Genomic DNA, 13,765 nt, shown 5'->3' with positions numbered 1-13,765 from the left:
CCTAGTTGAGTTTCTGTCTGGGTGATCTATGTACTGATGTAAGTGGGGTATTAAAGTCCCCTACTATTACTGTCTTGCTGTCAATTTCTCCCTTTGGGTCTATTAATGATCGCTTTATATATCTTAATGCTTCTATTTTAGGTGCATATATAATCATTGTTATGTCCTCTTGATGAATTGTCCCCTTTATCATTATACAGTGTCCATGTTTGTCTCTTGTTACCCCTTTTGGCTTGAAGTCTATTTTGTCTGATATGAGTACAACTACATCTGCTTTCTTTTGGCTGCCATTTGCTTGGAGTATCATCTTCCATCCCTTCACTTTGAGCCTGTGTTTGTCTTTAGGGCTGAGATGAGTCTCCTGGAAGCAGCATATAGTTGGGTCTTGTTAATCTGTTCAGCCACTGGGTCTTTTGACTAATGAATTCAATCCATTTACATTTAGGGTGATTATTGATAAATAAAGACTTAGTACTGTCTTTTATCTTTTTTTTGCTTGTTGCTCTGTATCTCCATTGTTTCTTTATCTGTGTTTTTCTGTCTGCCCTTTTAGTTTGGTGGTTTTCTATGATGTTTTTCTCAGTTTTCTCTCTCTTTTTTTTTTGTTTCATGTCTCTGCTCTAAACTAATATTTTGTGGTTAACATGAGGTTTGTATAAAACGTCTCATAGATGATATAGTCTTTTTTCTGCTGATAGCATCCTATCTTTACTTGCTTATAAGGGTTCTGTCCTTTTCCTCTTCCCTTTTTACGTTTTTGTTGTCTCAAATAATCCCTTTTTATGTTGAGTTTATTACCAAACTGAAGTAGCTATAGTTATTTTTACTGATCTTTCCCTTTGACCTTTATGCTATAATTGTGTTTAACAACATATTATGATACAGAGTTGTAATTTTCTGATTCTGTCTATTTATCACCTCACTCAAAGTTTTTTGTACTTTTACCTTTTCATTTCAGGTAGAAGAGCTCCTTTCAACATTTCTTGTAAGGCAGCTCTCGTGGTGATGAAATCAGTGTTTGTTTGTCTGGGAAATCCCTTATTTTCCTTTATATCTGAAGGATAACTCTGCTGTAAAGAGTATTTTTGGCTGGCAGCTTCTAAGCTTTCAATATTTTGAATATGTCATTACACTTTCTCCTGGCCTGTAGAGTTTCTACTGAGAAATCTGCTGGTCACATGATGGGGGTTCCTCTGTAGGTTACCATCCATTTTTCCCCTGGCTGCCTTTAAAATTCTTTGTCATTGAGGTTGTTTTCTGTTTTGGGGGGTTTTTTAAACATTTTTATTGGAGTATAATTGCTTTACAATGGTGTGTTAGTTTCTGCTTTATTACACAGTAAATCAGCTATGCATATACATATATCCACATATTTCTTCCCTCTAGTGTGTCTTGGAGAAAGTCTTTTTGTGTTGAGGTAATTAGGTGTTCTCTTAACTTCATGGACTTGTATATCCAGCTCTTTTCCCAGGTTTGTATTATTTCTTTAAATAAACTCTCTGCTCCCTTCTCCCTCTTTTCTCCTTCTGGGATACCCATTATCCTTATGCTGCCCTTTCTAATGTATCAGATAATTCTTGTAGACTTTCTTCTTCCTCTTCTCCTTCTCCTTCCTCCTCTTCTTTTTCTTCCCCTTCTTCTTCTTTTTCTTCTCCTTCTTCTTCTTCTGCTTCTTCCCCTTCTTTTTCTTCTTCTAGATCTTAGTTCTCCCTTTCTCCCTGTATCATTTCTAGATTTCTGTCTTCGACCTTGTTAATTCTCTTTTCCATATGGTTGGCTCTATTTCCAGTGCCTCCTAATGTATTCTTCACCTCATTTATTGAGTTCTTCAGGTCCTGAATTTTTGATTGGTTCTTTTTTAAAGTTTCAACCTCTTTGGTAAAGTATTCCTTCTCTTTATTAATTTTATTCCCGAACTCACTGAACTGCTCTTCTAAGTCTTGTTGTAGCTCACTGAGTTTCTCCATGACAGCTATTTTGAATTCTCTATCAGTTAAATGGCAATATTTCATGACTTTAAGTTTGGTTTCTGGAGAATTGTCGTTTTCTTTTTGTGATACCGCGTCATTGTGTTTTTCATCGTGCTTGATGAGTTGTTCCTCTGCCAGTGCATTTGAAGTACCAAGCATCTTTCTTCTTTAGGTAAAGCTTTTTAACTTGATTCTAACCATTCAAAAAGTTAGTAATTAGAGGCTTTTCTTTTGTTTTTTTTGTTTGATTTGTTTTTTTTGTTTTTTTTTTTTATAAATTTATTTATTTATTTTTGGCTGCGTTGGGTGTTCATTGCTGAGCGGGGGCTATTCATTGCGGTGGCTTCTCATTGCGGAGCACAGGCTCTAGGCGTGTGGGCTGGGTAGTTGCGGCACACGGGCTTAGTTGCTCCGTGGCATGTGGGATCTTCCCAGACCAGGGCTCGAACCCGTGTCCCCTGCACTGGCAGACGGACTCCCAGCCACTGCGCCACCAGGGAAGCCCTCTTTTGTTTTTTAGTAGGTGGTGCTATAGCACAAGTTTTTGTCTTCTTTTACCTGAGCAGCCTCTGGCTGTATTTGAGAATTGGCACTTTTCATCCTCCACCACCTCTGCTAGAGTTGTCACTGGTGCCCTCACGGTTGCTGCTTGTGACTCTGAGGTTGCTGATGCCTTGCTGCTGCCAGTGCCATTGCTGTCACGGGCATCACCACCTGAGGCACTGGGATGTTGGGCGCCTCCACTGTGTCTGGAAGAACCTGGATCATGGGCTTAGCGACTGGGAAGGAGGGGAGAAAATGGGGTAAGAGCTGGGGGTGAAGGTGCCTCTGCCAGTCCACTGATCTTTAGATGTACAGATAGATGTGTGGAACCCCTCAGCATCCTGATGTGTTGGGCAGAGGAATATTTATTTAATTATGGATGTTTTACTGGTTGTAAATTGAAGGAGAGAGGCAAAGAGAGCATCTCATGATGCCATGATGTTGTCATCACCATTCATAAATCTTTGAAAACAGAATAGACATTAATAGAATAGTCATTTCACAAGTCTATTTTTCATATTTAATATAGATATTTAGAGCTTATCCATTAGTCAATAACACTATATTACATTATGTATTGCTATTATTCAATCACTGAGTTGAATTCTTTCAGGAATATACTTCACTCTGGTTCCCCTAGGAGTCTAGGAGATCTGAGAAAGTTACGGATTCATACTCTTAAACTCACTTCTGGCAGCATGACTTGGGCAGTTTGTGGAGACAATCTGACATACCTTTAAAATTATTATTGGCAGTGCTTCCCTGGTGGCGCAGTGGTTGAGAATCTGCCTGCCAATGCAGGGGACACGGGTTCGAGCCCTGGTCTGGGAAGATCCCACATGCCGCGGAGCAACTGGGCCCGTGAGCCACAATTACTGAGCCTGCGCGTCTGGAGCCTGTACTCCACAACAAGAGAGGCCACGATAGTGAGAGGCCCGCGCACCGCGATGAAGAGAGGGCCCCGCTTGCCACAACTAGAGAAAGCCCTCGCACAGAAACGAAGACCCAACACAGCCATAAATTAAAAAAAAAAAATTATTGGCAGCTTATTGCCTGCAAAATAATGTCCAGACTATTTACCGAAGCATTCAAGTCCCTTATATATGGTCCCAACCAACCTCCCCTGCCTCATCCCTTGCCACTGCCCCATCCCTGAGCTCTTTGCAGGAATGCTACGCCTCAGTCATGCTGGAGTACTCATCATACTCATACATACATCCCTTCTCTGTGTCTTTTCTTAAATTCTTCCCACTGCCTGGAATGCCCTTTACTCCACGTCCACATGGTGAGCGCCTACTTATCCTGCAAAGCATAAATTCTGGTTTAAATCTCCTTGCCTTTATGAATTTTTCCTGGATTTCCTGAACTCAAAACATAGATAATTTTTCCTCCACTATGTTCCCAAAGAACTTTGTTCTCACCTCTATCATAGCATAAGTCATACCGCTGTTCATCCTGCTAGAAGGTGAGCTCCTTGAGAACCAGTCTTGTAGCATATTGATCTGCATATTTCCAGTCATGTGCACAGTGCCAGGCACATGGGAGGCACTCAGGAAATATTTGTCAAATAAATAAATGAATAGGGCTTCCCTGGTGGTGCAGTGGTTAAGAATCTCCCTGCCAATGCAGGAGACATGGGTCCGAGCACAGGTCGGGGAAGATCCCACATGCCGCGGAGAAACTAAGCCCGTGCGCCACAACTACTGAAGCCCGCATGCCTAGAACCTGTGCTCCGCAACAAGAGAAGCCACTGCAATGAGAAGCCCATGCACCGCAACAAAGAATAACCCCCGCTCGCTGCAACTAGAGAAAAGCCCACGCGCAGCAACGAAGACCCAATGCAGCCAAAAATAAAATAAATAAAGAATAAATAAATTAGAAACAAAAAAGAATCCGCCTGCCAAGGCATGGGACACAGGTTTGAGCCCTGGTCCAGGAAGATTAAAAAAAAAAAAAGAAGAAGAAGAAGAAAAGTGAGTACAGATAAACTTGGCTAAGCACTGACTTGTAGGAGAATTTTTTTGGTTGTTTGCTTGTTTGTTTTAAACAAATGAAATATTCATATGGGTAAGTTCTTCAAGTGGGAGATATTAAGAGTAGACATACCAAAAGGAGATGCATGGTTTCCAGGATTATTTTAAAAATCAAATGAGATAGTACTTTGCAAAGGAACAGAGAAGTATGCAGATGTCAAATAATTGTCCTTCAGTAAGTGATTTGTGATATCTCTTCTTAAGTAAATATTGATTACTGTTCTCTGAGATTCAGAGAGAGGCTGAGGTGGGAGTTGTCATACTCACAGAGGCAAAGGAACCTCCTGGTTGGTCATGGCTAATGTTGGTTGTTCCATTATGTCTCCAAATTAGAGAATCCAGAATCTGCAGCCTACTCTTCTCCCACATGAATACTAGCAGGAGAGATACAGCAAGCATCTCCTCAAAACGCTTATGTTGTGTTTAGATTTCAGATGCTTAGCCGCTGGTATGCTGAATTACTGGAGGAAGAGGACTACTGGTTTCTCATTTTTACAGTAGGAGGGACTTTGAGTTGGGGAGGAATCATGAGGTTGAGGAAAGAAAAGGGAGTAACTGCTCTTTTAGGAGTGCTGTAAGTTAAAGTAAAATAAATTTTGTTTTTTCCTTTTGACAACTGGGGGTTGACATGGTCCCTGATATTCTAAAGGTAATCCTCTCAAGGAAAAAGATTCAAGCGCATAAGCTGAATTTGAAGAAGCCACATTCATATAGAATTTCTCCCTCATAGAAAATGAGTTTGATTTGAAGAGGGATGGGTGTGTGTGTGTGCATGTGTGCATGTGTATGCGTGCGTGTGTGTGTGTGTGTGTAAAGGAACAATAGTTCTTAACAAATTGAAAATAATCAGACTCCATGTGAGAGGGAGGCACAGAAGGACTGGTGTAAAAATCTTGCCTCTGGTCTAGTTCCTGTAGCAAATGCTGTCTGCCCCCATCCCCTTCTCTTAGACTCAGAGCAGGCTCACCAGAACCAGGTGGCATCAAAGAGAATCTATAAGCAAAGAAGCGACCATTCTTCCTTATAAGAGATTTGAGGAATCTCTGGAGTTAAGCCAGGGTTTGGCTAACATGGAAGAAATGGAATCTATGCAGTGGCAAAAGATAGCTACTGAGGATTTGAAGAAAGGCAGGTCTCTCTGGCTAGAAAGGAAGTCTCCAGTGTCTCTGGCAACTAAGGTCAGTCATCATAATTTTTTATCTTACACATAAGCCACTGGGAAATATTAGTAGTTAACATTTAGTGAGTATTTACTATGTGTCGGCACTGTGCAATGCAAAGATGACCTCATTTGATCTTCAAAATAATGTATGAGGTAAGTACAGAGTAACTGAGGCACAGAGAGGATAAAGCACATTCCCAAGGTCACACAGGAAGTGGCAGAGCCAGGATCTGAATCCAGTCTGACTGACTGCCGAGGCCCCCACTGGATCTGAAGGGAGCCAGAGCTCTCAAGTTTGGCCAGACTCCTGCCCACCAAGCAAAACCACAGTTACACTGACTACTTCATTTCATGCATCTGAAAAGCACGTTCCACCTCAGCACATCTCCCCCAGAATCAGGTCCAAAACATTTCCTTGAATATATTTTTAATATATTTTAACGAATATATTTTTCCTTTATATATTTTAACTTCCTCCCAACATAACACACCAGTCACCCAGGCAGTGGAAAGAAGTGGTTAGGAGCACAGGCTCTCCTGTCCCAGAGATCTGGGTTACATCCTAGCTCTACTAGCAGCTGTGTGAACCTGAGCAATGTATCTAACCTCTCTTGAAGCCCCAGTTCTCTCATCTGTAAGATGGGAATAATAGGCTTGTTGTGAAGATGACCTAAGATCATCTATGAAAGTCATTAGCACAACATTTGGCAACAGTAAGAGTAGCCATTATTATTCAGATTGAACAAACAGCTTTAATTATCAATGCTGAGGCAGTCAGAGTACTGCAATATTTCTCAAACTTCAATGCACAATAAATACATTTGACTTCATGATCCAGAGAACATATACCTGTGTATAGATGTGAGCGTATATATAAAAAAAAAATTTCACAAAGCAATACCTGCCCTTATTACATAAGATGATACACTCTCATACTCTCTATTTTATTCCATTTTATTTTGTAAAAGCTGGTGATGACTCTATTTTTTGGCATACAATTGAGTCATGACCTTCACTTTGAAAAATATGGATACATATTAGTAAGCAAAAGCTTTGAATATTCATTTCCACCACTTCCTTGCTCTGTGAGCTTACTTGGCAAGTCACTTTATCTCCCTGAGCCTCCTTTCCTCATCTATAGAATGGGGATGATGGCACCATTGAAAGCATTGAAGGTAATCCATTTGCACAGCAAGCAGGTCCTCAATAAGTAGTATTTGTTAGATTACACTAAAAATGTAACCCTCAACTCTTAAAACTTTGATGTGCACTCTGTATACAAAACAGGATGCTTCGGATGCTTGTTCCTCAGAGCACGTTTGGGCATGAGTTATTTAAATCTAGCATGAACAGGCCCTCTGTTTTACCTCAGGATTTCACCTTTTCTCTAAATCCCAAACATTCCAAATCCTCTCCTAGGGATCAAGAGTACAGTGAAAGAATGGATGGCGGGTAAATTTGACCACATACATACTGGGCAAGGGACATTCCCTTGGTAGCCATGGAATGCCAGGGGTGGTCAGGAAGAGTGGGAATCACCTCCATGGAGATGCCCCCTCCCTCCCCCCAGCACACCCCATTACTTTCTCCACCAGTGCTTTTTTGAAATGCAAGTCTAACCCGATAAAAGGCCTCCTGTGCATTTGTCCAAGCTGGGGCCCTGACTCCCAGGTAGGCTGATGCCTCCACTCAGACAATCCCATAAACTCACTGAGCATCAGAGCTAGAATACTCTCATCTTTCCTGTGGAGAAACTGAGCCTCAGCGTGGTAAGAAGACTTGCTCAAGGTTTCTCCACAAGGGAGGGATTGAGGCAGGACTAGAAACCTGGATTCTTTACAGCAATAATCCACTGCTCTTACCACTACAGATTCCCCTGGTGAGAGATGGTAATGATGGCAATGACAATGCTGGCATAGGAACAAATGACATTCACAGGGCCACACCCCGTATTCCTTCTAGACTCCATCAGTATAACCTCAAAAAGTACTGGACTGCCCTGGAGAGTTCCAGGGGAGCTGTGTGTGATTAGACTTACTCTAAACCCCAGAACTCACAACACAAATGAGTGTTTTGACCTTGGTAGGCAAGGCGCTGCTATTCTGCCATTGCCTAATACGTCATTAAAACTTCTCTTGCTGCCTCAGTCTTACTGTCCCATCTCATTTTGGATACAAAAAGGCTTTCCCTCTCAATTCACCAGGCATGCCTAGAAACGATGTATAGCTACCCCTAGAAAAAATAATTCACTCTCAAGGGACAATGATTCACAACTATTTATGATATTCAGATATATGAATTGTCTAATTTTGAAAGTAATTCCCAAAGACAGAGCCAAGAAAGAGAAAAAGGTCCTAGCATGTTATTTGCCATCTACTATCCATATGTGCATCAAATTCTTTGACACAGTAGCAGAATATGTGAAATGCATTCGCAGCTCCTCCCTATAATAGACGGGGTTTGAAGGGGTCAGTATTCATTTGGATGAATTACTTCTTGTGTATGTGTTAACAATAAGTGCCTCTTTCAAGTCATATCAGTTACCCGAGTATACCTTAGGTAGAAAATCTCCATGGGTCAGGTGTCCCCAAGAAGGGCAGAAGCCCCCCATTCTGGAGGACAGGGGAGGCTGTGTAATCTTACTTCTAATTTGGCCTAGGAAACTTGTGTCCCTGTGTAAACATTTCATTAAAACACTATTGTCCTACTAAAATAACATTTTAAAGGCAATACCTTCAAAAACAGTACATGAATCTTTGAAACCAGAGTGGGCAACTAGATTCCATTCCTGTTTTTCCCTACTTGATAGACATAGAGAAAATGTCCTTTGAGGAACTCTGCTGTAAGTATCCAAAGGTGGCCATAGAGAAGATCAGTGATGACTACAAAATATATTGTGAAAAATCACCTCAAAGAGGTAAGTGTTTAAACTCAGGGATAGATTTGAGACAACCAGGTAAGAGAGAATCTCCAAACTCAAGAGGCATAAGCCAAAAGAAGAATGGTCAGCAGAGAATGATCTTGTTTATATTTTCTCCTACAAAGCCAAAGAAGGGCATCATGAAAATCAGATGCAATTATAAATGAAGGAGGATGAGGATGAAATCGTTAATTCCTACCTTCTTACCTACTCATCACTCTGGGGTTTTAAATAATGCAGATTTGTCTTCTGCCAAGATTCCTGGAGTCAGAGATTTGTGGAAGGAGGTTTGTTGGGGCGTGTCTTAGAAATAACAGCCATAGGGAGTGAGGAAAGCAGAACTGGGCAGTTGTAGATGCTGAACTGTGAGGTAGTTATGATAAATGTCAGCAGATCCTATAGGAAGCTCTAAAGCTAGGATGGGCCTTCAGAGTTGTCCCTCACTGAGGCAAGAAACTTTTGTATCTTCTCATTGACTCAAATGTGGCTGCCTTTGGGAGGACATAACCTCAGGCTGGGCAGTGCCCTTTGGCCAAGACCACTTCCAGAGGGGACCTGAGCTGTGAGTGTCAGCAGCCAATGACTCCAGGCAGCTGGGGGAATGAGTGCTTTGCTCCTAAAGAAAGGAGCTAAGCCATGCCTGCAGAACTCAGTACTGTCCACTTGGTTTGTAAGGAAATTTTACCCATCTTGGAACAGTTCTTCCAGGAGTCTGATTGGTTTCTTTTCCTAGGCAACTTATACAAGAAAGGCTGACAAACTTTACTACAGCTTGTCTTGAGATCACAACAAATACTTCTCCCTGCTTTGCTACCCATGATAGATTCCTTTTATGCTCAGCTAGTGGCTCTGCTGGTCTTGAGGGGCTAACTTGGCAAGATAACATAGACTTTCATCCCTGAGAACATGAGCCCCTGGTTATCATGACTTCTCAGGCTGTGACTGCTCACTTGTTAATTTATCATTAAAATTGGACAAGGGAATACTAAGAGTGCCAAATGAAAGCTCCCCTGCCACTGCTGCATAACTGATGACCCTAATGATTATAGTCAATTGCCCTGTCAGTGTGGTGACTCCTTTGCTTGTCTGCTAGCCTCTTGGCATAAGAAACTTGAAGTGATTGAGCTCCTACTGTGTCCCTAGTAGAAGCATTCCCACTCTGGGAACCAGGACCTCTAGGCTGGTTCTGTCCTACACAGGAGCCACTAGCCCCATGTGGCCATTGAGCTCTTCGTGTGTAGCTGGTACCAATAAGTTAAATAAAATATATGACTAAAATTAATTTCACTCTTTTCCTTTTAACTTTTTAAATTTGACTACTAGAAATTTTTAAATTGTATACATGGTGCACATTATATTTCTATTGGACAGTGCTGGTCTAGACCCACAGAACCTAAAGTTGTAAGGATTAAAATTTTCCCTCAGTAAATCACTGATTCTGATGGTAAATGGATCTCTTCTACTTTCATCCCTTGATTCTCATATTCAATATTCAACTTACTGGGGCCACAGCACCATATAATGTTCTTTATTTTATCCTGGAGGACGTGTCCCAAGGTATCATCTCCAAGCTGGTTTCACAGCAAGACCTTCAAAAAAAAGGTTGTTACTCTACCAGGCTAGCAGCTCTCACAGGTGACAAAACTAGTGGACCCCATTACCATATGCCCATTGCCAACTCCCTTTACTGTAAGTGTATCCCTTGATCAAAGGCAATGTTATGTGGGATCCTATTCAGGAGATCAAACACTTGTAAGCCCCCAAACATCAATGCTGACTGAAGCCTTGAAGTTAGAAATACATGTCAGTTCCAGTCCAGATGAAAAGTTGCCCCCTCTGGCGTAAAAATGTCCAGTGTCATCAACTTGTTACCAAGTGGGTAGTTGGATTTCTACAAGGGATGTTGAAATATGTGAGTTCAGCATTTGTCTTTGTTGCTGGCAAGTTGAACATTTGGCCGCATTGGTAGCTAAGTCAGCCTTGGTGAATGTGGGGCTCGTGCTACTGGGTCCATACGCAGCCTCCAACCCTGCAACCTACATGCTCTGTTCATGAGCTCATTGTGCCAGTGCTAGGGTGGATTATGACAGAGACTTGATGATATCAACTGGCTAAGTCACTCTGTCTTCTTGGCTGTTTGGTGCCTCCTTGATAGTGGTTGTTTATTGATGGGCTTTACAATACAATACAAGATCTTCATACTTCAAATACATATATATTCAGAGTATCTATTTCTTCTTATATGAAAAAAACAGAGCTGGAGGAATCAGGCTCCCTTAATTCAGACTGTACTACAAAGCTGCAGTAATCAATACTGTATGGTACTGGCACAAAAACAGAAATATAGATCAACAGAACAGGATAGAAAGCCCAGAGATAAATCCATGCTCATATGGTTACCTTATCTTTGATAAAGGAGGCAAGAATATACCATGGAGAAAAGACAGCCCCTTCAATAATTGGTGCTGGGAAAACTGGACCGCTATATGAAAAAGAATGAAATTAGAACACTCCCTAACACCATACACAAAAATAAACTCAAAATGAATTAAAGACCTAAATGTAAGGCCAGACACTATAAAACTCTTAGAGGAAAACATGGGAAGAACACTCTTTCACATAACTCACAGCAAGATCCCTTTTTACCGACCTCCTAGAGAAATGGAATCAAAACCAAAAATAAACAAATGGGACCTAATTCAGCTTAAAAGCTTTTGCACAGCAAAGGAAACCATAAACAAGGCAAAATGGCAACACTCAGAATGGGAGAAAATATTTGCAAACGAAGCAACTGACAAAAGATTAACCTCCAAAATATACAAGCAGCTCAATATTAAAAAAGCAAACAACCCAATCCAAAAATGGGCCAAAAATTTAAATAGACAGTTCTCCAAAGAAGATATACAAATTGCCAACAAATACGTGAAAGGATGCTCAATATCACTAATCATTAGAAAAATGCAAATCAAAACTACAATGAGGTATCACCTCACACCGGTCAGAATGGACATCATCAAAAAATCTATAAACAATAAACTCTGGAAAGGGTGTGGAGAAAAGAGTATACTCTTGCACTGTTGGTGGGAATGTAAATTGATACAGCCACTATGGAGAACAGTATGGAGCTTCCTTAGAAAACTAAAAATAGAACTACCACATGACCCAACAATCCGACTACTGGGCTGATACACTCTGAGAAAACCATAATTCAAAAAGAGTCATGTACCACAATGTTCATTGCAGCACTATTTACAATAGCCAGGACATGGAAGCAACTGAAGTGTCCATCGAAAGATGAATGGATAAAGAAGATGTGGCACATATATACGATGGAATATTACTCAACCATAAAAAGAAACGAAATTGAGTTATTTGTAGTGAGGTAGATGGGCCTAGAGACGGTCATACAGAGTGAAGTAGGAAAGAGAAAAACAAATACCGTATGCTAACAAATATATATGGAATCTCAAAAAAAGAGGTTCTGATGAACCTAGGGTCAGGACAGGGATAAAGACACAGGCGTACAGAATGGACTTCAGGACATGGGGAGGGGGAAGGGTAAGCAGGGACGATGTGAGAGAGTAGCATTGACATATATATACTATCAAATTTAAAATAGATAGCTAGTGGGAAGCAGCTGCATGGCACGGAGAGATCAGCGCAGTGCTTTGTGACCACCTACAGGTGTGGGATAGGGAGGGTGGGAGGGAGACGCAAGAGGGAGGTGATATGCGGATATATGTATATGTATAGCTAATTCACTTTGTTATAGAGCAGAAATTAACACACCATTGTAAAACAATTATACTCCAATAAAGAAGTTAAAAAAAAAAAGACACTTGTACTTAATATGTGAATTATATCCTCTCATTTAACTTTATTCAACCCTGAACATAGGATTTTATTTAATCCTTAAAAGATAGGGATAAAAAACTCCATTTTACTAATGAGGAAGGTAAAACAGAGAAGTTAACTAACTTGTCCGGTTGGTGGAACCTGAATTCAAACTCAAGTCGTTTGATGCTCAAATCAAGTAGACTGTAGTTAAATACAAAAGCAAGAGTTAGCAGCATGCAAACCTGGAGTATCCACCATCCATGGGTTGTAAAGAGTACTGAAAAGTACCAAAAAGGAGAACTGTCTCCCTGAAAATCTTTGTTTCATAGGTTTTGTCTTACTTTCTTGCCTAAGGCAGGAGGGTAAATCTGACTCATGTAAATTCATCTTGTCCAGAAGCAGAAGTTGCAAGTAAAATACTGATCTGTAATTCTAGAGGAAAACAAAAGAGGGCGAGCATGATCCCAACCTGGAGGTAAACAAATCTTATTGCAAAGCAATGAAGATAAAGCCCCCTATTTTGGCACAGATGAACAGATAGGTTGTGTGTGTGTTTGTTTTGCTTGTAGTAAACCAAGATAAGGTTATAAATTTTATGAAAGTAGAAAAAGAGGTAAAATTAACAAGTCTTTACTTGTAAGTAATATTTATTTGTTGAGTCTCAGGATATCAAGTTCTGTGCATTATTTTGAATGAGCTAGAAGTGAAAGAAGAGTATGCAGATCCTGTCCTCGGTAAGTTTTTAAGTCTCATTAATGAACACTGTAGTTTTTGAACACCTGAAGGATCATATTGCCCTCAGAAGACCTATTGGTAATCTTGGATTTCCCATCTGCCTCGGCCATTTAACTTGAATCCTTTATTCTTCTGCTCTCTTCCTAAACTGAAAACTTCAAACTAGCTGCAGAAATGAAGTCCTTTAAACATTTCTCTCCCTTTAAGCACTTATCTTTGAAATTCGAATGGAACTAAACCAGGAAAGTATTTGCTCTACAAGTATGCTTGCACATAACATTCCAAATGTGTTTTTGAGATTTTCAAACAAATTTTGGAGAGCTGAGTCTAGGCAGATTGAGAATAAGGAACTGTAAGGCCCTAAGATGAAAAACACCCCCAGCTACCTCAGAAATGGTACAGAAGAAAATGATGGCTTTTCTTCTCTCTCTTGCATTTTTTAGAAGGAATGCTGCAGTGTGATGCTCCTATTATCAAAGAAGTCTCTCGCATGCATGATGTCAGCACAACAACATTGTTAATACTCCAGGGCTGTGTCATGAAATCTCTGGAAGAAAAGTGGTGA

At 40.6% G+C, this 13,765-nt stretch overlaps 1 protein-coding gene across 1 annotated transcript in view; it reads left to right on the top strand.

Moving 5' to 3' along the window:
• The window catches only part of LOC132370792 (regulator of G-protein signaling protein-like), a 28,348-nt gene extending 18,577 nt beyond the window's left edge, over positions 1–9,771 (top strand). Inside the window, 4 exon segments of the mRNA XM_059931572.1 lie at positions 4,981–5,043; positions 5,497–5,728; positions 8,524–8,625; positions 9,722–9,771. Of these exon segments, the coding sequence (XP_059787555.1) occupies positions 4,981–5,043; positions 5,497–5,728; positions 8,524–8,625; positions 9,722–9,771 (447 nt within the window).
• The last annotated feature ends 3,994 nt before the right edge of the window (positions 9,772–13,765 follow it).

The sequence above is a fragment of the Balaenoptera ricei genome, chromosome 1 (assembly GCF_028023285.1).
Source record: "Balaenoptera ricei isolate mBalRic1 chromosome 1, mBalRic1.hap2, whole genome shotgun sequence".
Classification (NCBI taxonomy): domain Eukaryota; kingdom Metazoa; phylum Chordata; class Mammalia; order Artiodactyla; family Balaenopteridae; genus Balaenoptera; species Balaenoptera ricei.
Note: the sequence above shows the minus strand (reverse complement) of the source record. Positions and strands in the feature narration are given on the sequence as shown.